This window comes from Balaenoptera musculus, chromosome 4 (genome assembly GCF_009873245.2).
Source record: "Balaenoptera musculus isolate JJ_BM4_2016_0621 chromosome 4, mBalMus1.pri.v3, whole genome shotgun sequence".
In the NCBI taxonomy this organism is placed as follows: domain Eukaryota; kingdom Metazoa; phylum Chordata; class Mammalia; order Artiodactyla; family Balaenopteridae; genus Balaenoptera; species Balaenoptera musculus.
This window is the reverse complement of record NC_045788.1, coordinates 60,813,746-60,838,805: the sequence shown is the minus strand read 5'-3', so window position 1 is coordinate 60,838,805 and position 25,060 is coordinate 60,813,746. Positions and strand designations below refer to the sequence as shown.

General features: G+C 41.3%; 2 protein-coding genes across 16 annotated transcripts in view; one reads left to right on the top strand and one right to left on the bottom strand.

The window, feature by feature from the left end:
- B3GNT5 (UDP-GlcNAc:betaGal beta-1,3-N-acetylglucosaminyltransferase 5) overlaps positions 1 to 18,092 on the bottom strand; it is a 62,967-nt gene extending 44,875 nt beyond the window's left edge. Inside the window, exons 1-5 of one of the 13 annotated variants that reach the window (XM_036850447.1) lie at positions 16,429 to 17,734; positions 13,740 to 13,845; positions 7,946 to 8,086; positions 4,233 to 4,328; positions 218 to 4,080 (exon numbers count right to left, since the gene is read on the bottom strand). In XM_036850447.1, the coding sequence (XP_036706342.1) occupies positions 2,639 to 3,784 (1,146 nt within the window). In that variant the 5' untranslated portion in view covers positions 3,785 to 4,080; positions 4,233 to 4,328; positions 7,946 to 8,086; positions 13,740 to 13,845; positions 16,429 to 17,734 and the 3' untranslated portion in view covers positions 218 to 2,638. The other 12 variants (XM_036850445.1, XM_036850446.1, XM_036850452.1 and 9 more) reach the window with 12 other exon arrangements.
- Positions 1 to 25,060, top strand: part of MCF2L2 (MCF.2 cell line derived transforming sequence-like 2) — a 245,936-nt gene that overhangs the window by 161,333 nt on the left and 59,543 nt on the right. The gene's annotated exons all lie outside the window — the stretch shown is intronic.

Genomic DNA, 25,060 nt, shown 5'->3' with positions numbered 1-25,060 from the left:
TTTAGATGGCTCCACAATGCAGAGGACACAATAATCCTCTATCGTGGGCACAGCAGCAAGTCTGAACAGGAAATAGGATTACGATCATGTACTACAGACCTCTCTGACATTAAACAGAATTAGTTGATTATATAAACAAATGGTGTTCACACAGGAGTTTAAAAATCTTTGCGAAAATACACATCTGTTGACAATTTTCAAGTTGTTTATTGGAAATCATAGATTTATTTTTAAAAACCCTCTATTTTGCCATATAAGAGCAAAATTCAAATAATATAAATATTTAACATTTTGGTATAAAATTAATAATATGGAAAAAAGACGCAAACCAACCAAGAGGTAAAAAGTTTTTAGCAATAACACTGTGTATAACTTATCAATTGACCATCCAGGCTAAGAGTTTATTTTCCCTTTATTGATGATTTTTAAAAGACAGCCTTGCACTGGAGCACCAAAAAGTTTTTTCCTTCCTTTTTAAAAGGTTGGAATCCTTTATTTACAATTATTCTTCTCAGTACTTTAAATCTGATGAAGGAAGAGTCTAGCAATTTCCTTCTTATTAAAAAAGGAAGTGCCTTCATATTTCCTTCATATTTAACTGTTTCATTCTATTTTAAGCAAAAATAAAAAGAGGAGCACAACTGAGGGGAGCTCTTTCACAAATAAATAACTGTTTCACAAAAGTATTGCTGTAAACAAGATCATTTTGATGGCCAGAGAGACACTGATGTTTTCAACCAATGGCAAATTTAAACAGTTACAAGTATAGATACACAGGGCACATATATGGCCAAAAGGCAAATAGTTATTAAAGGATCAACTAATAAAAATTAATTATAAACCTGCTTTGTCAAAATGCGCTTTTGTTCTCTACAGTTTTTTAAATTGGTCAGAAAATTTAAACTGTAATGATCTAAAAACCCTGAACCTACTCTGAAAGTAACTACAGACTAGAATGTTTGATACCATAGTTTTGACATGAGTTAAAATTTTTTAATTATCTGAGCAATCAATGTAAACAAGCTTCAATTTTCAAAATAGAAAAAAATTAACAAAAAATTTCTGTAAACATTGAGAAGCTACCTGCAACAAATTATACATATCATCATCCAGTTGTGTATACTGAGAATTCCTTTTTAGTTTTTTTTTTGCATGTTTCAGACATCTTATTAAGTGATACATCTTAGTTTTCCCTAACAGGAGCCTCTGCAGACACAGGGTTTATAATCAGTTCAACTGCTTTTGCTGGAGTCCCTGTTTTGGCTTTCATATAATCCCCCTAAGAACAGGCATCACCTAGTTCTTTCTGTAGTGAGGGGAGGTTGTTTGCATCATACCCACATTTTTATCCTGCTCTGTAAAATAAATGTAACGCGCTATTGGAACTCAGCCACATCTCTTTGATTGCAAGAAACATACAGCTTTACAAATGCTTTAAATCTCATTCTGGTGACTCTTCTATCACTTTCATTCTGCTTTGAAGTTGGAAATATTTATAAGTTGAAGATAACCTCTGACAGTTGTTGTGATGAAAGAGTAGATTTTTTTTAAATACTACAGCTTCGATTTGATGTTTAATGCTCTCAATTTTAAAAGCTGAACTCAGAACAAAGTACTGTGGTTTATGAGACCCTGTGGGAGAGGGGTGGGCTAATTTTAGTCATCAATACAATTTAGACACTAAAACTTTTATTTTATAAATTATGGAGAAAAGAGGCTTTTAATGTTCTATCTTTCCTTTTGAATTCTTCTTCATTATTATATTCCTCTATGTAAACTACATTCAAATAGCTGCCTTAAAAACAGACCCATATTGAATATTTAAAAACCAGTTGAAAAATTCATTAAAATAAAATCAGCTTATTTGAATTAACAATGATTTCTCTCTAGAGAAGGACCCCATGAGTAAGACACTGTCCGTGTTTTGTGTCATTTTCTAATAATCAAAAAGAACCATAATAAAGTACTAGTTAGGGCAGAGCTAATGACTTCTGAAATTTCACATTAAACTTTGAAAAAAAGTTATGAATGTATTCAAAATGACTCCAACACTATGCAGGTAAAATAGCTACATGGATGTGACAGTAAGTGATTTGGCAGTTTATAAAGAAATTGTGTACATTTTCCTAAATCTCCTCTGAAGAAGAGGAAACTTTCTTTTACCAGATTCATGTACTTTCTTCTATGCCAATCCTCTCCTGCCCCCACAAACTCCATCAAGTGCTCTTTAATCAAAATAAACTTGTATACCTGGTCTAACAATATATCCATTTCTTTGAAATGTTGTACTATACACTTACTTGGTATTTTCCAAAAGCACTTATTCTAACACCTAGGCACCTTAATAACTTCTCTACACCTCTAATATACAACGTGGTACTGAGAACATGAAATTCCCTTTAGCTTTGTTTTCATAAACCTTGTCTAAGTATAAATTCCTTGATATGAATTTAGGCAATGAAGTAGACAAGTTATATTGAAGGGCTTCTGGAATCAAAGAAACATTCTGATAGACTGGACCTTCAAAATATTTCTTTGTTCTTCATATTCATTTCACTTATGGTATAGACAAACATTTAAAGGTTTTTCATCCACGTCTGGCTCAGTGACAGTGAAAACATACAACATTCAAGTACTATTAGGCAAAGGCAGCCCTACACGGATACGTATCCACATAGGTCAGTTTGCAAAGGAGGACTATCTTAATTATTCTGCAGTATATTTGACCAAAGAAACCTTTTGAAATCATTTTTACTCTTGGGTCTGTGGCATCCTTCCAAAGGTCCTGAAGGTCTTCTACATGCCCATGAGATGTCATCATCTTTTCATAGATGCAGGGATGATAAGGAGTCTTACCTTCCCCGGAGAAAAACACATGGTATTGTGGTACTATCCCTATTTTATTGGCACAGAGGCCCATGAACACATCGTCTATGTAAAGACTAGAGTTAAGTGTCTGTGATGCCTCATAGACTTTGGCAGCTACATCACCAGAGATCACGTAGGCGGCTCCTGCAGTATAGTCAGGGTAAGCCGGCCACTGGTACATTTCATAGGAGACATAGTATTTGCTGCTTTTGTCTCTGACGGGAGGGGCACCACGATGAACACGACCAATCCAAAAGTCTTGAACACCAATTCGTTCTAAACTTTGAAGGTATTCAATAAGATTTGGCATGTGAATAAATATGTCATCATCAGCAGTCATAAGGAATTTGGCATGTGGACAAAAGCTATTTGCCCAACTGAACTGCAGAAGAAATTTAAGAGTAAGATTATAGAAAGAATCAGCAAAGGCTTGCTGAATTATATCATTGTACATCTGATCTTCCCAAACCAGTCTTCTTTGAAGTCTTTCTCTTGTCAGTGGGTCAGAAGGTGTTCCTAAGACAAACAGAGTTTTAATGTTGGCGTTAAGTTGAGAGCGAACGTACTTCTCATTGCCCCATGTTTTCCTAATGGCAGAACGGCGATTGTAGTTTTCAGGAGCAGTCTTTACAAACAGTAAGAGCAGGACGTCTTGTGTTTGACACTTCTCCTCATGGTTAATCAAGTACTGGTAGCGAGGAGCCCCATCCTCGCTGCGCTTAAGAGACAGGCTATCATTCACAAAGTCGTAGCTATTTATGAGGTATCTGTAAGAGTAGGACTTCATATGGCTCACGATGTGGTTATCGATCGATATCCAGAAGAACATGAGGCTTAGCACAAAACAAGTGGCAAATAACTGAATAAATTGCCATTTTTTTACTCTCCTGCCACTAACAAACATTCTGACGTCCATTCAGGTCTGTTTTCATTTAGGGTCAGTTTTAAATGGGTGCTTCCTTCTTCAAGACCATAGGACTTTGTATTCTGTAGAACAGATGTCCATGTTGGTCATTAAAAATGTAAAAGGAGCTTCTTATTTCACAAAATATTTTAATACCATTTTTTTCGGAAAGGGGAGAAAACGGAACACATTGCAGAATGAGGACACTGGCACATCAGAATGCTCCCACTCTGACATCCTTCATTAAGTTCGGGATTGGCCTTATGCAGCTATTCTGTGTACTCCTTTTTGTGAAAGTTAAGTGCAACCTATTAGATTTAGGAAGAGAAAAAATGACAAGTGAATAGGTTACTGAGTTACCAAAAAGAAACAGACTACTCTTAATTCCTTAAAAACAATATGTAACCTGACTGATCTGGACAAAAGGTGATGGGGCAACTGGTGTTGAGTGGAGGCATACAGCTGTTTATTTTTTCAGGGGAATCCAGGGAAAGGGAAAGAACCACTCTCTACCATCTTCTCATTCAGAATACAGAGACCCTTTTCTCTTCTCAACCTTAAAAAAAAAAAAGCATCCAGTATGTCTATCATCTTATATACATAAAGTTCAAATTTCTCAAATGGGTGTATCGATGAATCTATTGACTTGGAATATAGTCAGGATGAAAGCAGCTATATAGTTCAGGGAACAATCCCGAATGAAAAGGAAGTTCCTAATAGTAAAAATCCATTAAAGCTTGCCCCAGACAAGGCAGGAATAGGAGAGTAAGTTTTTTTTTTTTTTTTTTCAAATCAAGGTTCATACTCAAGGAGTTGAGATATGCTTCTCAAAAGCATAGTCCAAACTCTCTCTAACCAAAGTGACTTTTCTGTACAGTCATCTTCTTTCTGTACTTTTCCATTTGGAAACTCCACAGGCACCTCAAATTTAACATGTTCAAAACTGGGAAGCCACAGGATTATAACCAACAAGCACTGTCTTTGTAGTCAGGCAATTTGAACACCAGTGCTGGCTCAGCCACTTACTGTACGTTGTACTTTATCATGCATCTAACCCAGAAATCTAAAAAATTCTAATAACACTGCTTAATTTGAAGTCTTAAATGGGAAGATTGATTAAGTGGGAACATACATAGATGTATAGATAGAGAAAGGTAGATAGATAATAATTACCTGCACATAGGGGTACTCAAATGCCATTTCTACTGTCTTCTCCCCTAAAATCTGTTTCCATTTTTTCTTTGTGTCTGACTGCACTTCATGTGTCTGTGCCAGAAATCTGAAAGTCCTCCTTTCCCTCCTCTTCCATATCTAATTATTTAATCCTGTGAATTGCTTCTTCTAAACCTCTCTTCACCCTTTCATGTCACCTTCACTTCTCAGCCAGACCAGTACAGCTGACTGAAAGATCTCTGGCCAACCCATCCTCCCCACAGAGTGACCTTTCTAAAACTCAGATCTAACCGTGAGACTACCTGAGCTCTTGAAACCCCTTTAGATGCTCTCCACTAGTTGACAATACCAAATTACTGGCTAAAAGCTCAGACACCCTTGCTATTTCACACACACCAGCCTTTGCACCAGCAGTCCTGTGGCCTGTTAGCCCCACTCCCCTTGCTAAAGGAAGTCTACTAGTCCTAACTAAATTCTACAGGCATCCGCCTCTGGGAAGTCTGAATTGGGCCCCCTGCTCTTACCTGTACTGCCATAACACCTTCTTTTTTTTCAAAAATTTTTATTGGAGTATAGTTGATTTACAATGTTGTGTTAGTTTCTGCTATACAGCAATGAGTCAGTTATACATACACATATATCCACTCTTTTAGATTCTTTTCCCATATAGGTCATTACAGAGTATTGACTAAGAGTTCCCTGTGCTATACAGAAGGTTCTTATTAGTTATGTATTTTATATATAGTAGTGTGTATATGTCAATCCCAATCTCCCAATTTATCCCTCCCCCTCTTTCCCCCCTGCTAACCATAAGTTTGTTTTCTACATCTGTGACTCTATTTCTGTTTTATAAGTAAGTTCATTTGTACCATTTTTTAGATTCCACATGTAAGTGATATTATATGATATTTGTCTTCCTCTGACTTACTTCACTCAGGATGACAATCTCTAGGTCCGTCCATGTTGCTGCAAATGGCATTATTTCATTCTTTTTTGTGGCTGAGTAATATTCCATTGTATATATGTACAACATCTCCTTTATCCACTCATCTATTGATGGACATTTAGGTTGCTTCCAGGTCCTTCCTGGCTATTGCAGCCACAACACCTTCTTACATCCATCTTCTTGTACTGAGATTTTTTATTTAACTGCCTCTGCCCAATTACACTGTGAACTCTGACCCAAGGCACGAGACAGATGCCTTGTTGTAGATACCCTACCTCAGCATCCATGTCAGTGCCTGATACCTAGTAGGCGTTCTCTGAACGCTGGTGCAAAGAACCATGCTGGGGGTGAAGCCAACTGTCACTCAAACAGCTGGTCACTTGGGAAGAACTGGGGTCAGGATGCCCAGCCAGGTACCACCTCAGATGAGGCCCCCGCCACCACTGCCTGCCACGTGTCCTCCCTTTCCTCCTACCACTAGGAGACAGCACCACCCGTCCTCGAGGATTCTGTCCCCAGTGCTTACCACAGTTAAGACGCAACCTTTTGCCTGGAGAAGCAGGCTCTCCCCTCAGGCTTGACACATCAGTCTCCTGGGCTTTCAACAGACTGACAGGGAAAGGACAACGCAGATTCCAGGATGTCCAGACTGGTGGAGTAGCTGAGCCCACATCACAAGCCCCAGGGCAAGGGCTTTGCTTTTGTGCCCAAAGACCTCATCCTCAAGTCCCCTACCCTTTGCCCCTGATAAAAAACCAGTTGCACACACTGAGAGCACCAGGCAGTACCGGCCTAACCTGGGCTGTGGGAATTCCTTCTTGACTTCAGGCCTTCCACATCCCCCCAGGATTACTCTACATGAGGGTGATAACTGCAAAAGCCAAGCATGCGAAAAGTCCAAGGAGGACAGGAGATTAGAACCAAGCCTCAGTGAGATTTTGTCTAGAGATAATCAGCACAGGTAACATCTTATCCCCAAGGGTAGAGATTTTTAAACTGTTAGCACCACTGAGGAAGCCACAAACAGCTTTAAAAAAAAAAAAAAAAAAGAAAGAAAGAAAAGAAAAAGGAAGAACAGAATAGAGAATGGCAGAGTGCATTGAAAGTAGTAAGTATAAGTATTGTTTTGTGAAACTTTAAGTGTTGTGTGTATATACCTTTAGGGTTGTCAAGTAAAATGCATTTTTATTGTGCTTTACTGTCAAAAAAGGTGAGGAATACTATTCTAAGGGCTAGATCAACATTGGTAATTTCCCCCTTAGTTTGGCTGGTCATGGCGGACCGAATGCTCTAGGGTTGGGTGAAGGACAGCAGGAAGCATCCATTTCTGATGATGGCATCTGCCTACACTTTGCACAATCACTTTCACTGGCTTGGGGGGAGTGGGGCACTTCCTTTCCGTCTTAACAGTGCTCACTTAGATAAGGTCCATCTCTGAAGGCCAAAACCCCCTTCTGCTTCTTCCACGATACATACTGAAGGAACTGGAGGCTTAATGCGAAGTAACAGGGAATCCCTAACGGCAGATTTTAAGACAGCATAAGTGTTTAAGAATTCTAAGAAAATCCTCAATTGAAACTATTCTGCTGTTTCTATTCCAAGAGACCCTGGGAAGGAAACAAAGAGGAGAGTAACCTTTGGAACCACAGGCAAAACTAGCTTCCCATTTCTGAGCAGCTGCGCTCAGTAGTATGTTCCAAGGGCAGCTTGCTTTGCACCTATTAACAGTTGTTGACAACCCGGAGCTTCTTGCTAGACCATCAGCCCACCAGCCCAACTCCGCCAGCACCCACTCGCACACTGCGCTCACAGGGGCCCTAGTCTCTCTCCCGTGAATGGGGTCTATTACTCATCCGGGTGGAGTGTTGCTGCTAACATTGCTACTACAGCCAAGCAGCCAGCCCATAACATTCGTTTTGTCCCCTCCCTACCCCGCCATGTATGTTATTTACCTCATTTTCCTACATTTCTTCAATTGTTCCCAATTGGCCTCTAAGAGTCACAACTGTTTTCTTAAAAATGACAAAGAACTTGTCACAAAGCCAACAACCCACGCTACTTCTTTAAGCTCAGCACAGTGTGTGAAGTTCTAAGACATGGTTTCTCCACCCGCAGCTGCTTGAATTGTTGGAGCCACTGTTTACATCAGTCATAACCGAGTCTCCCCGATAGTGTTGATGTGATGAGGGGAAGACCTAGGAACGGTAAACAGCTCTTTTAGAGGACCCAGCTTCTCTTATAACAAAAGAACACCCCAACTCCTCCAAAGTGAACTTAGTCACTAGTGCGGCCTTTTCCAACCAAAAGCAAAAACACCTCCATTGTCTAAATTCATTTGTTACAACGAAATAACATTGCCCCAGCCCTGGCTTTGCTGATGGAGACCACACACAGGCAATCAAGGCCCACCCTCTGGTTCACACAGTCATAAAGCTTCTCTAAAGCACATCCTCTAGCTTCTGTATTCAAAGTGCTGGGTTGGGGGCTATAGAGAAGCCCACAGGCCTGCCTGACCTGGAGAAAGAAAATGCTAGGCCTAACAGGAAACAAAGCAATCCCAATAATGAATGTGAGCTCAGCAACCATCCACAACAGAATGCTGTGGGTGCAGCTTCCTTTGTGCCTGCAGTGCGGCTGGGTGACCAATCAACAGGTTGGAACCAAGGCTACCTGGTTTGGGGCCAGATTTATTGTATAACCTCGGGCACCCCTCACTGCACTCTGCTGTGGTGACTTAATCTGCAAGCTGGGGGCAAGGATCAAAGTATTGTTACGGAGGGGATACAAAAATTATAGATGACTTCAGAGCCTGCTGAGAGAAAACAGGACAAAGAGCTGGTTAGAGGAAAATATGCAAATATTTGGAATATAACTTGGGTTTGCTTCTATCTGGATTGAGAAGGAACAGATAGTCTTAGTATTTTCTTTCCTAATAGAAGTAGTCAGAAGAATAAGAACACAAGTTGAGTAGGAACATCAGAAAAGAAGGTAGCAGACCCCACCCCAAATACTTTTCAGTATGGGAGCTGTGCCCCTCAGCCACTCAAGAATATTTCTTCACGAGAGAGCTCTTTAAACTTTTCTGATTAAAAAGAACAAAAACAAAAATAATTAGTGCATCTAGAGGCTACAAGTTTCCCAAAATGAACCCTGATTTTTTTCTACTTCACTCCTGCTGTCAACCCATTTCTTTGTTGAGTCTACTTTTGTGATCCTAAAATATTACACAAAATCTGCTGTAAATTTTGACATTTTAATCAAGATGATGAGGTCGGCGTTTTAAGTTCAAGTTAAACAACCTCAGTGTCCAGTGTTTCAGTTAATCCTATAAGTGTGTGAGTATTTGCTATGGAAATATGCCAGGCACAGTGGGAGTCATGAAGTCGTATTTTCTGGTCTCTGCTCTGAAAGCACCTACAATCTAGTTGAGACAAGACTCATGGTGCCCATGTGAAAACACAGTTCCCCCAGACAACAACGGGGATGTCACAGTAAGGTACAGACAGTGTGTTGGCACTAATCTGGGTCATACCAACTCCAGGCACAATAGGAGTGCCCCCAGGAGTAGAGATCAGTGACAGTTGGATCAGAAGGGCCTGAGGATGAACAGGATTTAGGTGGCTGCAGAAGGACAAGCAGTCTGTTTCAGACAAGAAAGGAAAGAAACACAATATGACAAATACTTGAGAAACAGGCATGTGTTTGAAAGCAGGAGGTTGGGTTGTACTTATGGAGAACCTTGAAAATAAGGCAGAGAAGCCAGTGAGTGCCCAGGGCAGCAAGTCCCAGAAGTTTCCCTTTTTGTTTTTAGTGATAACTCCCTTTTCAATATTTATTAAACTTTATGCAAAAATCTGGCAATGGTACACAGGATGGATGCAGGATGCCTGGAGATCGGACACTGGTTATATCAGGGCCTCGTACTGAAGCAGAATGAGGAAAGGAGGGTCTAGTCTAGGATGGTAGAAGTGGGGAGGGAAGGAAGGAATAAAGAAGACCCTCTCAAGAAAAACAAAACCCCAGTGGTACGTGATGAGTGACAAGTAAAGGAGTAAAGGAGAGGAGAGAAACCTAGTTTCAAGCATTCCTGACAAAAGAGGGAAAACTGGTCTCCTGAGTTAGGAGTGAGGAGGGGACATGTTTGGTTTTAGGCTGTGTTGACTGAGATGTTGGAGAGACAGCAGGTAGAGAAGTCCAGTAGGTAATCTGAGCCTGGAGGCAGACAGGACTGAAGGTCCGGTGGGCACCCTGCGTGTAAAGACGATGGAGGCTATGAACATGGGTGAGCTCTCCAGTGGGGGCGCTGAGCAGAGGCCTGGAACAGTAAACTCTGGGGAAGAAGAGGGAGGAGTCAAAGAAACAGGAACTATCTTAAAGGGCTGGTTCATCAGAAAATTAAGATGGAGACAGTCGGAAGGCAGGACGTAAAGGCTAGTCCTGGCGCTCGAAAGGGAAGACAGACGTGGAGCAAACAGTGAGAGCTGTGCTGGGAGCACAGTGGGCTCTCAAGGTGGGGTTGGGTGGAGTTAGGGAAGGCATCTTCCAGGAGAAGCAGCACTGAATCTAGACCTGAAGGCTGAGTAATGTTAACTAGAGAAACCAGTGGGTTTGAATTCAAAAATGCATATATTGTTGTGTCCACTCCTTTGTTTCTTGACCACTGTTTCTGGCCATCATTGTAATATATTAACAACATCCAATCTTGGGGAAACTATATTTCTACATCTTACTCAGTAGACATACAACCCTCAGAAGCCTAAGGAACCCTTGTTTTATGGTGTAGGTGCCATTTTGTTCACGTGTCTTCCCACACACTCAAGACAACTTACCAGCAAGAAAGTCATTTATGTGGCTTCACTTAGAACTGCATTTCTTCTGAAATTTCAAATTCCAGTCCACTCTCTCTTCAGCCACAACCTCTAAATATTCATCTGGAATCCTCTGCGCCCCCCGCCTGCCCCCTAACACCCCGGGTCCAGCCAGCCATCTCCTGACCTTTCTTCTACCTGCCTCCCTGTCTCAGATGCAGGATCACCTGGCACCTTTGCCCTCCTCTCCCCGGTTCCTGGCCTTCCACCCCAGCAACCCCAGACCTTGGGTCATTCCTGTCTTCTCTACAACACCTGCGGGCTGCTGGAAAAACATAACGCACCAGGCAGACAGCATGACCACAAATGGCGATATCCAGCTGTGGGCAGAGTACTCAAGGCTGTGTGGCCGTCCTCCACTTGTCCTGGACCCTCTCCCTCTCCCAGGCTCTTCACCAGCCATGCTACATCTTCCCCCCTCTCCCAAGGCCTGTCCTCCTCCTCTTAGCTGATGACTTCCCCTCCTGCCTCATAGAGAAAGGAAAAGACATCACACACATTCTCACCATCACATCCCACATGTGCTTCCTCTTCGGGAATTCCCCAGGCTGGCCAGCCCTCTCCGTTCTCTCTATAAAGCACCCTGACCACTGTCAGGGGAGGGTAAGGGAGAGGCAAGTGAGGCAGTCGTTTGGGGCACAAAATATTAAAGTGATAAAAGGATGACTACAGACTAATGATGCTCCTCCAGTAAGTCACAGATTTTTTTTTAAAAGCCTCAATACTTGATACTTTTACGCTTAAGCTTTCATGACTTAAAGCCCCATGTGAGACACAATTTTTGGTTCCTTTCCAGGCATAACTCAAAGGAAAGAAAGAGAACATTTTCTCTCCCATCTTTATGTTGCATTTTGTTCTACATTCCAAGTATTTTTTTTCCTGGCTTGTTCTGATCATCTTTTCCCTATTAAATATAGCTAGAATCAATCCTCAGGAGCCAAACTGCCATGTTAAAGAAATCAGGAATAAAAAGCCCTGGAATTTACTGGAAAGGCTATAATTTGATCTTCATAGATTTTTTTCTTAGTAAATTAGTTGTAGTAATTGGTGCTGAGAAACACAACTGGTTACTGTTTAGCACTATTTCCCCTTCTATTTGCTCAAGAAGGAAGGAAGCAACCTGAAATGCGAATTTACAACTCACATTTTAAAGTGGGAAAAATTAGATATTCTCTCAATTATATCTTATTCTTTAATCAAATTTCCAATATAAGGCTGTAAAAGAGGACAAACTCCACTCAACAGCTGTCTTTAGGTGTTTTGTGGCTGTGACTAGCTATGAAACTTTAGCTCAAGCCATGGGCAAAGATTACAAGCCATTTGGAATTGTTATCCCTCCACAAAGAATACATTTTTAGAGTTAGTTCTTGATCCAGTGTTAGTCCAAAGACTTTAAATTTCAACTCTGCAAGCATGGATATGGGACAGTGGGAAAAGCTGGTTATAAAATGTATTGCTCCCCACTTATGTAAACTAAGTTTTATGTTTCTTTATAAGTTAAACATGGGTGTCGATTTCTGTTTGCTGGTTATGGGAAAAATAAAGACAGGGAAATACAAAATGACCAAACAAGTAAAGACAGGCTCTAAGTAAAGATAAGCACTAAGGAAACTGGTGACAGAGGGATTATAGAGTATATTATATTTCAGAGGAATTATATTAAAAGTTGCTAAAATTTCCCAGTAACCAGTTTGATTATACAGAATTTGAAACAAACAAAAAAGCTGAAATATAAAGAGGGTCTCAGAAAGGTCATGCACTTGCTTTTCTAAGCTTGGCCTTCTGTATTCATTCTTGAGGCACATTTGTTTGGGTTGACAGGGCTGCTTGCTCTTTAAATACAATTCTTAACAGTTTTGTTCTTGCCTACTTAAGGAACAAACTTCTCCTTATGCCCAGTCTAGCAACAGTTACTAACTTGGTGTGTTTACTGTGCGCCAGGCTCTGTTCAGAATGCTTTACATATATAGTAACTCTTTAAGTCTCACAACAACCTATGAGGGAGAAATTATCTCCCCATTTTGCAGAAGAAGAAACTGAGGCACTGAGACGTGGGGTTAACCATGTAACCTCCATAAACTCCAGACCCTGTGGCAGCTCAGAAGCAGCTGATCAGTTACAGCCCTGTCCCTGAGCTCCTCACCTGCCTTTCCTGGCACTGGCACAGCTGCTCTTCCTGGAGCTCCCAGCAGGATGGGAGGACAGGGAAGCAGGTAGGGCAGAACCAAGAGAAGCAACCCAAGAAGGCAAAAGATTTCCTTTACTGTCTAAAGTTTGGAGTCATTTATGTTTTGCTACCACCTGCATTTCGCCAGAGCTTGTTCTTATTTTCTTTGTAACATACCCTTTTCCTAACCTTCCATCTCAAGTTTCCCTCCTTCCTTTTCTTGATCTCAGTAGCACTAGACAATGGGCAAAAGTGACCATGTAAGTCTGGGTCCTTTGGGTACATAAAGTCTTTCCTGCACAAGGAAGACTGGGGAATTTAAGGGTGGAGATTCAAAATGGTAGAAGGGGGTAAAGAAAAAAGTAAGAAGGAGGGAAGGAGAAGAGAGTAAAACGTATAGGACTCAGGATGTTTTAAGCAAGCATTCAATGAATAAGTATTGGATGAGATAAAAGGAGAGGAGTCCTACACAGCTGAGGTCAAATTATGATATGAAAAATAGTGATTTCAAAATAGGGTGACAATATAACCTGGTATAAACCTGTTATGTAAGCTATGCACATTAGCTTGTTGTCCAATGGCAGTTCATATGTCCCGTTCTGGACACATTTGATTGTGGGTTCAGAGTATAAAAAATAAAGGTCTAAAACATAAGAGATATTTATAACACATTTCTGTCTCAGCTGATCAACATTTATTATAAGTTAACTACCATTTAAGCACCTGCCCTATCCCAGGCATTATGCTGCACAGCCCTGAAAGTAGGTAATACCTACATTTAATTCATTCAGCAAATATTAATTTATCACATACTGTGTAGTAGGCCACAGACGGGATGCTGAGAGGGCTTCAGAGATGTTTCCAGTGTAGATCCCCTAACAGAGTAAGAAAATGTTCCGGTGCAACCTTGAATCTGGACCTGATGGGGGCAAGAGAGTAGAAAAATCAAGAGTTTTAGAATGTGAACAAAAGTAATTTATATTCTGCTGCTTCCATTTACTAATCACATGAGCTTGATTTGTCTCTAAACCTTGTACCAACAGTGTTTTCTGAGGATCATTTGAGAAGATTTATTGACAAAATGTGGTCCAGGTCGGCGGTTTGATATATGCTAATTTCCTTTCTCTAGAAATTGTTGATGCATCTTTACCATGACGGTTTAGTTAATAGATGGCTGATATTCTTTATGGGTTATTTTCCTTTCAAAGTGATGAGCTATACTCTTAATATTCTTAAAAATATTTATTAGATATGAGTTTTTTGAAATACTGATCTGATTGCTAAGGGCCACTAATACATCTCAAATACTGTTGTGACGGAGAACAGAGGTATCATTCCTAATTGACTGAACATGGTCTTCCATTATGCTTGACAGGAAAGAACAATATTGTTCCCACAAGCACTTAAAAATACATTTCAAATGACACAGCTAAAAAGTAAGGCCCTGTAAATTATGGAGAGGGAAACCTGAGCTGAGTCAACTTTTTAACTTACTTTGCTTAGAGCACAACCAAAAAGTTGTCAAAAGAGTTGTAGAAAAGGAATAAAAGAGACAAAATATGAAATTTCAGGGAATCTTAAGCTGGGTAATAGTGCTCTGAACTTGGAATTTAGGGGGCTTATTGCCTGCAGACTTGGTAGAACATTCCTTTCTGTTAAAAAAAAAAACAAAAAAAACTGGCTTCTAGCGTTAAAACGTTCACTATGGAAGATAAATAAGTTACTGGTCAAAGCCAGCCTCTGAATTTCTAGCATTAAAATGCAAAAAAAAATCACTTTTGTTTATTCAAAGTTTACATCTCACCTGATCAAGTTGCTTATCTTTAAATATGAATTCTTATATCTCTTTTATATATGCAAACTGTAAGAAAAATATTCTAGATTTACACTGTTCTGGCTAAATCTTTGCTGGCAGAGATTCTATATCTAATAGCAGGGCTCTTGTAATAATTTGCTGTTCCTCAATTTCTGGAACACAGATACAATGTATACATCTCCTCACAAGATTATTCCACAATGGAATAAAATAATGGCTATGGAAATATTCCCAAAAAGGTATAATGTGCCATAAAATGCAAAGCTAAGATTTATTCAGTTGAGTATATATAACATTCCAGAAAGACAGGATACATTTTGATACTTTGAGAAGAAATCATTTCCTTCTGAATTTTTCCCAGTTTCTTTCTACCACATCCCATGTTCTGTTAGGTAGACTCTAGTGCAGTTGGTCCTCAGAAAGAACTCTACCTTGACAATTTGAAAGTCACCGAGTACAATGGTTCTAGCCAAAGTGACCCATTTTAAAAGATGACCCATTTCAAAACCCATGAGTTATTATTCAAGCTGTTCTATATTTGAGAATTTGAAAGTTATTTCCTTTTCTTACAGTCTCATTTGAATCAGTCTTTTATAAAAGGGAAGTTTGATCTCTATTTTAATGAAATATAATGTGACATTTTTCCTTGCTAAAGCCTGCACTTTATGTTGAAAACTCTTCTCCACCTTCTGATGGTTTGTGTTTGTGCATGGGTGTGTGTACGTGTGTGTGGTCAAAGCATTTGTGTGCAATATCATCTATGCCTCCTAAGCACCCCTCATTTCTCACTTCGTCAGAAACAGCCTCTCTGAGCTTCAGCTTGAACTCTCCCTGTCACAACACTCTTTCCCATCTTCAGGTGTCACAGTGAACACCTGGAGGGCTGAGATTAGTCAGACTGAGTCACCCTCTTCCTCGGAGGGTGCTCAGTAAACACTCAAGGAGAGTGCCTGTGGGAGAGGGGATGGGAGAGAGAGAAGGAGAGGGAAAGGGGAGAATCATTTAAAGTATTTAACGGAAACATTTCAGGTATTGAATTTATCTTCATTAAAAAAAAAGAGTTGACTCCATAAAGCAGCTCCCCCACCCTGTCACAGGATATAAAAATCTACCTTAAGTTTCTTTTGAGAAAGTTAAAACCTCAGGTGCTAATCACCAATCCCCCTTTCAGAAAGTTCAGGATGGGATCTTTTCAGCGCCACCACTGAATACAACTACCTTCAATCATCCTTTTCTGGGTCAGTTTCAGCTTCTCACACCCTTCTCCCTTCCCCCATAGGGACCAGGCAAAGTTTCCCAAAATAAAGGCACAGAGGAACAAATCCAGTTCTAATGGATGTACTTGCATCAGAGAATTACCCTAAATGTTAGCTCCAAGCCACCACCAGCCACGGAGCGATTACAACTTTGGTGTCCCTTTAACATGACCCATAACCTATGAAAACCAACACTGGGAAAGAAAAATATAAGGTGTGTAGTCAGAGTCGGATGAAAAGTTCCCACTCTGGACCTACGTTAAGTGGTATCTGAGTAAGCAACTGACTCTGTCACTTCAGGATGCAAAATAAAATTCAGCAGAGTCAAAGGAAAGCGTGGCAAAGACCTCCCCACTTAGAAAGAGGTCTCTTTTTCCAGTTTCCCCGCCTGCCTACTTCCTTGTCTCCGTTTCCCCAGCCAGTAACTCACCGAAAGCTTCCCTAGTCTGGCGGTTTCCCAACTCCCAACACGACACAGCATTTCTACCCGAATTCACCGCTGCAGCCTAGGTGTGGCTACAAGGTTGGGGGCTACCAGCCGGAAACGGAGGCCCGCAGGGCTCGCTGTTCTCCTCCCGGGTCCGGCCGGTTTCGGCATCGCGGCGCGGCGGCCGCCTCGCGGGAGCTCCGAGGAAAGGGGACCCGCCCGGCCCCGGGACACTTCACCCCGCCGGAGCTCCGGGCCCCCCAGCTTACCTGCTGCACCTGGGCGGAGGCTCGGCCCGGGGTCACGGTCGCCAAACGCCCGCCCGCAGGCCCGAGCAAACAAAGGCGCTCCGGAGAGGGAACGCGCCTCCTTCCCCACCGCGCTCTCGGGCGGCGGGCAGCCCTGACCCGCGGCGGGTAGGGCGGTCCCAGCTTCCCGACGCCGGGCCGGGCGCGCTCCGGACCAGTGTCTGCTCCAGCCGTGCCTCCCCGGCCCCAGCGCGCATTCCAACCTGAGCCACCGTGCGAACGCGCGTGCCTTCACCTCCTCGCGACTCTCTTCCCCTCTCGGCCCTGGAGACCTCGCCTAGGAGGCGGAACAGACTCCGAGTCTCCGCTCCTGCAGCCCGGGAACTGCTCCTGCGGAGAGGCGCGGCGCGGCGCCGCGCGGCGAGGCGGCCAGGCCGGGCAGGGGCGGGGCGGAGGCCGGGCGGTCCGGAGCCCTCCGCTGCGGACCGAGGGAGTCAGTCTCCCCTAACAAAGAACAAACCAGGCGGGGAGTTGAGATTTATCCCCGCCGAGCGGGCTAGAACTTACCACATTTAGTGATCCGGAAGAGAAGACTACATTTCCACCCACCAGGGGCCTGGGCCCCTGCTAGGATGCGGTGGGATGCAGAGCATTTTTTAAAATGGTACGATTGATCACATATATTAATTCCATATGAAACAACTGGTCTCCGTACAGTTTGCATTAGGAAGTAGAATTTGTTAGACAGGCGATCCATTCGTTCACAACATGCAAAGGTTTACTCATCTGCGGGAGATAAGTTTTCACTGAGTTGCAGTTCTCTGAGCACCTTATTTTCCTTTTCAGAGCAAGAGGTCTAAGGGCAGGCTAGACTTTAAAAGATCTCTTGTCACACCACTTACGCCTCGAGCTTCTGGGGGCCTCAGTGACAAAAGAAGGAAACTCTAATCTGCAGCATACAGCTTCGCGACAGCGGTTCGTTTTAAGAATGCAGTGGGACGGTGGGGAGAGACTCACCCCGCCCCACTTTCAAGCCCAGCTTAATTTCAAAGAGAGCTTAAAGCAAAACTCACCAAGTTCAAGACCAGCTCCTCAAAGTCCCAAATCGCAGGTCGGCTCTCCTCCCGGCAGCGAAGCTAAAGTCATGGGGGGCGGGGGGGGGGGTTTCTCCGGAACAAAACTTGCCCGTTTTAAACCTTGCTCAGGGGCTGGGCAGCCGGCTCTCGGCTGGGCTCGCTTCCCCGGAGGGGAGCGGGCTGCAGAGGGCAGATTGCGGGGGACCCAATCAGGGGCTCCCAGCGAAGGGTGGGGGCGCGGCCAGCGTGCCGCGTTTCCTGCCCCTCTTGGCGTCACTGACGAAGCCCAGTCTGGCCTGACCTTTCGACGCCACCCCTGCGTGTTGGGGAAGGTGATGGGTCCCGCCCGAGTCTATTCCTGTCGGTGCATGGCAACTCCAGGAAGTGCTTCTCCACACCTCTTTAGTTAATTGAGATCATTTAGTCAGATCATCAACTGTGAGCCAGGATCCGCATGAATGTCCTCTTTGAGGTGTTTTTCCCATTCAAAATACTTTATACATGTAATAGACAAAATCAGGAGAACATAAATTTCCACTGAATGGAAAAGATGATATGATATGATATGATATGAATCCTTCATGGGTTTGGTTTTTTGTTCTCCAAATATTGTTCTAGCATCCTCATAGAACAAATATTATCATTTAACAGAGGTGATATTTTTTTTTCATGTAAATTCTCTTTACTGGCTTTATCCGTCTTTTTTTTTTTTAAACATCTTTATTGAAGTATAATTGCTTTACAGTGGTGTGTTAGTTTCTGCTTTATAACAAAGTGAATCAGTTATACATATACATATGTTCCCATATCTCTTCCCTCTTGCATCTCCCTCCCTCCCACCCTCCCCATCCCACCCCTCTAAGTGGTCACAAAGCACCAAGTTGATCTCCCTGTGCTATGCAGCTGCTTCCCACTAGCTATCTATTTTACATTTGGTAGTGTATATATGTCCATGACACTCTCTCACCCTGTCATATCTCACCCCTCCCCCTCCCCATATCCTCAAGTCCATTCTCTAGTAGGTCTGTGTCTTTATTCCCGTCTTGCCACTAGGTTCTTCATGGCCTTTTTTTTTTTTTTCCTTAGATTCCATATATATGTGTTAGCATACTGTATTTGTTTTTCTCTTTCTGACTTACTTCACTCTGTATGACAGACTCTAACTCCATCCACCTCATTACAAATACCTCCATTTCATTTCTTTTTATGGCTGAGTAATATTCCATTGTATATATGTGCCACATCTTCTTTATCCATTCATCCGATGATGGACACTTAGGTTGCTTCCATGTCCTGGCTATTGTAAATAGAGCTGCAATGAACATTTTGGTACATGATTCTTTTTGAACTATGGTTTTCTCAGGGTATATGCCCAGTAGTGGGATTGCTGGGTCGTATGGTAGTTCTATTTTTAGTTTTTTAAGGAACCTCCATACTGTTCTCCATAGTGGCTGTATCAATTTACATTCCCACCAACAGTGCAAGAGTGTTCCCTTTCCTCCACAACCTCTCCAGCATTTATTGTTTCTAGATATTTTGATGATGGCCATTCTGACTGGTGTGAGATGATATCTCATTGTAGTTTTGATTTGCATTTCTCTAATGATTAATGATGTTGAGCATTCTTTGAGGTGTCTGTTGGCAATCTGTATATCTTCTTTGGAGAAATGTCTATTTAGGTCTTCTGCCCATTTTTGGATTGGGTTGTTTGTTTTTTTGTTATTGAGCTGCATGAGCTGCTTGTAAATCTTGGAGATTAATCCTTTGTCAGTTGCTTCATCTGCAAATATTTTCTCCCATTCTGATGTTTGTCTTTTGGTCTTGTTTATGGTTTCCTTTGCTGTGCAAAAGCTTTTAAGTTTCATTAGGTCCCATTTGTTTATTTGTGTTCTTATTTCCGTTTCTCTAGGAGCTGGGTCAAAAAGAATCTTGCTGTGATGTATGTCATAGAGTGTTCTGCCTATGTTTTCCTCTAAGAGTTTGATAGTGTCTGGCTTTACACTTAGGTCTTTAATCCATTTTGAGTTCATTTTTGTGCATGGTGTCAGGGAGTGTTCTAATTTCATACTTTTACATGTATCTGTCCAATTTTCCCAGCACCACTTATTGAAGAGGCTGTCCTTTCTCCACTGTATATGCTTGCCTCCTTTATCAAAGATAAGGTGACCATATGTGCATGGGTTTATCTCTGGGCTTTCTATCCTGTTCCATTGATCTATATTTCTGTTTTTGTGCCAATACCAAACTGTCTTGATTACTGTAGCTTTGTAATATAGTCTGAAGTCAGGGAGCCTGATTCCCCCAGCTCCATTTTTCGTTCTCAAGATTGCTTTGGCTATTCGGGGTCTTTTGTGTTTCCATACCAATTGTGAAATTTTTTGTTCTAGTTCTGTGAAAAATGCCAGTGGTAGTTTGATAGGGATTGCATTGAATCTGTAGATTGCTTTGGGTAGTAGAGTCATTTTCACAATGTTGATTCTTCCAATCCAAGAACATTGTATATCTCTCCATCTATTTGTATCATCTTGAATTTCTTTCATCAGTGTCTTATAATTTTCTGCATACAGGTCTTTTGTCTCCTTAGGTAAGTTTATTCCTAGATATTTTATTCTTTTTGTTGCAGTGGTAAACGGGAGTGTTTTCTTAATTTCACTTTCAGATTTTTCGTCATTAGTGTATAGAAATGCAAGAGATTTCTGTGCATTAATTTTGTATCCTGCTACTTTACCAAATTCATTGATTAGCTCTAGCAGTTTTCTGGTAGCATCTTTAGGATTCTCTATGTATAGTATCATGTCATCTGCAAACAGTGACAGCTTTACTTCTTCTTTTCCGATTTGGATTCCTTTTATTTCTTTTTCTTCTCTGATTGCTGTGGCTAACAGTTCCAAAACTATGTTGACTAAGAGTGGTGAGAGTGGGCAACCTTGTCTTGTTCCTGATCTTAGTGGAAATGGTTTCAGTTTTTCACCATTGAGGACGATGTTGGCTGTGGGTTTGTCATATATGGCCTTTATTATGTTGAGGAAAGTTCCCTCTATGCCTCCTTTCTGGAGGGTTTTTATCATAAATGGGTGTTGAATTTTGTCGAAAGCTTTCTCTGCATCTATTGAGATGATCATATGGTTTTTCTCCTTCAATTTGTTAATATGGTGTATCACGTTGATTGATTTGCGTATATTGAAGAATCCTTGCATTCCTGGGATAAACCCCACTTGATCATGGTGTATGATCCTTTTGATGTGCTGTTGGATTCTGTTTGCTAGTATTTTGTTGAGGATTTTTGCATCTATGTTCATCAGTGATATTGGCCTGTAGTTTTCTTTCTTTGTGACATCTTTGTCTGGTTTTGGTATCAGGGTGATGGTGGCCTCGTAGAATGAGTTTGGGAGTGTTCCTACCTCTGCAATATTTTGGAAGAGTTTGAGAAGGATAGGTGTTAGCTCTTCTCTAAATTTTTGATAGAATTCGCCTGTGAAGCCATCTGGTCCTGGGCTTTTGTTTGTTGGAAGGTTTTTAATCACAGTTTCAAATTCAGTGCTTGTGATTGGTCTGTTCATATTTTCTATTTCTTCCTGGTTCAGTCTCAGCAGGTTGTGCTTTTCTAAGAATTTGTTCATTTCTTCCAGGTTGTCCATTTTCTTGGCATAGAGTTGCTTGTAGTAATCTCTCATGATCTTTTGTATTTCTGCAGTGTCAGTGGTTACTTCTCCTTTTTCATTTCTAATTCTATTGATTTGAGTCTTCTCCCTTTTTCTCTTGATGAGTCTGGCTAATGGTTTATCAATTTTGTTTATCTTCTCAAAGAACCAGCTTTTAGTTTCATTGATTTTTGCTATTGTTTCCTTCATTTCTTTTTCATTTATTTCTGACCTGATCTTTATGATTTCTTTCCTTCTGCTAGCTTTGGGGTTTCTTTGTTCTTCTTTCTCTAATTGCTTCAGGTGCAAGGTTAGGTTGTTTATTCGAGATGTTTCCTGTTTCTTGAGGTAGACTTGTATTGCTATAAACTTCCCTCTTAGCGCTGCTTTTGCTGCGTCCCACAGGTTTTGGGTCATCGTGTCTCCATTGTGATTTGTTTCTAGGTATTTTTTGATTTCCCCTTTGATTTCTTCAGTGATCACTTCGTTATTAAGTAGTGTATTGTGTAGCCTCCATGTGTTTGTATTTTTTACAGATCTTTTCCTGTAATTGATATCTAGTCTCATAGCATTGTGGTCGGAAAAGATACTTGATACGATTTCAATTTTCTTAAATTTACCAAGGCTTGATTTGTGACCCAAGATATGATCTATCCTGGAGAATGTTCCATGAGCACTTGAGAAAAATGTGTATTCTGTTGTTTTGGGGTGGAATGTCCTATAGATATCAATTAAGTCCATCTTGTTTAATGTATCATCTAAAGCTTGTGTTTCCTTATTTATTTTCATTTTGGATGATCTGTCCATTGGTGAAAGTGGGGTGTTAAAGTCCCCTACTATGATTGTGTTGCTGTCGATTTCCCCTTTTATGGCTGTTAGTATTTGCCTTATGTATTGAGGTGCTCCTGTGTTGGGTGCATAAATATTTACAATTGTTATACCTTCCTCTTGGATTGATCCCTTGATCATTATATAGTGTCCTTCTTTGTCTCTTGTAATAGTCTTTATTTTAAAGTCTATTTTGTCTGATATGAGAATTGCTACTCCAGCTTTCTTTTGATTTCCATTTGCATGGAATATCTTTTTCCATTCCCTCACTTTCAGTCTGGATGTGTCTCTAGGTCTGAAGTGGGTCTCTTGTAGACAGCATATATATGGGTCTTGTTTTTGTATCCATTCAGCCAGTCTGTGTCTTTTGGTGGGAGCATTTAATCCATTTACATTCAAGGTAATTATCGATATGTATGTTCCTATTCCTATTTTCTTAAATGTTTTGGGTTTGTTATTGTAGGTGTTTTCCTTCTCTTGTGCTTCTTGCCTAGAGAAGTTCCTTTAGCATTTGTTGTAAAGCTGGTTTGGTGGTGCTGAATTCTCTCAGCTTTTGCTTGTCTGTAAAGGTTTTAATTTCTCCATCAAATCTGAATGAGATCCTTGCTGGGTAGAGTAATCTTGGTTGTAGGTTTTTCTCCTTCATCACTTTAAGTATATCCTGCCACTCCCTTCTGGCTTGCAGAGTTTCTGCTGAAAGATCAGATGTTAACCTTATGGGGATTCCCTTGTGTGTTATTTGTTGTTTTTCCCTTGCTGCTTTTAATATGTTTTCTTTACATTTAATTTTTGACAGTTTGATTAATATGTGTCTTGGCGTGTTTCTCCTTGGATTTATCCTGTATGGGACCCTCTGTGCTTCCAGGACTTGATTAACTATTTCCTTTCCCATATTAGGGAAGTTTTCAACTATCATCTCTTCAAATATTTTCTCAGTCCCTTTCTTTTTCTCTTCTTCTTCTGGGACCCCTATAATTTGAATGTTGGTGCGTTTAATGTTGTCCCAGAGGTCTCTGAGACTGTCCTCAGTTCTTTTCATTCTTTTTTCTTTATCCTGCTCTGCAGTAGTTATTTCCACCATTTTATCTTCCAGGTCACTTATCCGTTCTTCTGCCTCAGTCATTCTGCTATTGATCCCATCTAGAGTATTTTTAATTTCATTTATTGTGTTTTTCATCGTTGCTTGGTTCCTCTTTAGTTCTTCTACGTCCTTGTTAAATGTTTCTTGCATTTTGTCTATTCTATTTCCAAGATTTTGGATCATCCTTACTATCATTATTCTGAATTCTTTTTCAGGTAGACTACCTATTTCCTCTTCATTTATAAGGTCTGGTGTGTTTTGACCCTGCTCCTTCATCTGCTGTGTGTTTTTCTGTCGTCTCATTTTGCTTATCTTACTGTGTTTGGGGTCTCCTTTTCACAGGCTGCAGGTTCGTAGTTCCCGTTGTTTTTGGTATCTGTCCCCAATGGCTAAGGTTGGTTCAGTGGGTTGTGTAGGCTTCCTAGTGGAGGGAACTAGTGCCTGAGTTCTGGTGGATGAGGCTGGATCTTGTCTTTCTGGTGGGCACGTCCACGTCTGGTGGTGTATTTTGGGGTGTCTGTGGCCTTATTATGATTTTAGGCAGCCTCTCTGCTAATGGATGGGGCTGTGTTCCTGTCTTGCTAGTTGTTTGGCATAGGGTGTCCAGCACTGTAGCTTGCTGGTCGTTGAGTGAAGCTGGGTCTTGATGTTGAGATGGAGATCTCTGAGAGGTTTTTGCCGTTTGGTATTACGTGGAGCTGGGAGGTCTCTTGTGGACCAGTGTCCTGAAGTTGGCTCTCCCACCTCAGAGGCACGGCCCTGATGCCTGGCTGGAGCACCAAGAGCCTTTCATCCACACGGCTTTTGGGAGGTCTGACGTTTTCTGCCAGCGTTCCGTGGGTGTTCTGTGGGAGCAGTTCCACGTGTAGACGTATTTCTACTGTATCTTGATGAAGAATGCCGTGACCCAGAGGTGATATTTTGAACGACTTTGTAATTGTATATATTTGAGAACATGGCAGAAAACAAAAGATTAACCCATTACTTCAGTAAAATAAAAGCTTTGGATTTGTTATTGTAAAAGGAATGACAGGTAATGACTTAAAAGTAGATTACTGAATCAGTTTGAAACTGTAAATACAACATTTTACATGTTATTTCTAACTAGATTTTTAAGAGGTTTTGTAATTGCTTTCTTTAAGCTCCTTAGCATATTTTCAACCATGCAGTTATTTTCTTTCATATATTACCTGTAGAGAGCATGGCTCGGTACTGCTATTATCAACTCAGACCACGTGGCATGTCAGACCACAGATAGAAATATTTAGGTAATATAATTTGTAAGGGAATCACTGACAGTGACCTATAAATAAGCTAATTTATTGTTAGTGCAGTGCAAATCACCTCCCTTTACCTATGCAAAATAAAACCCTGATGGTAAGTAAACCCACAGACATTCCCTCCCCCCCCCCCAGGTATCATATGTGTATGTTGTATTTATGTACAAATGTTCAATTGCCATTATATTCCTGTCGGGTCATCTGGAACTAAGCCCACATAGGTGCAGGTGTCAGCATGTGTGTATTCCGCATGCTCGAACACATAGGACTGTACCCACAAAAAATACAAACTGAACCAAACATTGATAAATACATATAAAAATCACATATTCACATCAGGCTGTATGGAGATAGACAACCCAGACAGAGAAATGCTTCGAAAGTAAGCAGGAGATTGGTGAGAGGATGTGGGGCTTTTGGTGGGAGGAGGGGAGAGGATGTGGATGAGAGATGGGGGTGGTCCAGAATGCCTGCCCAGGTG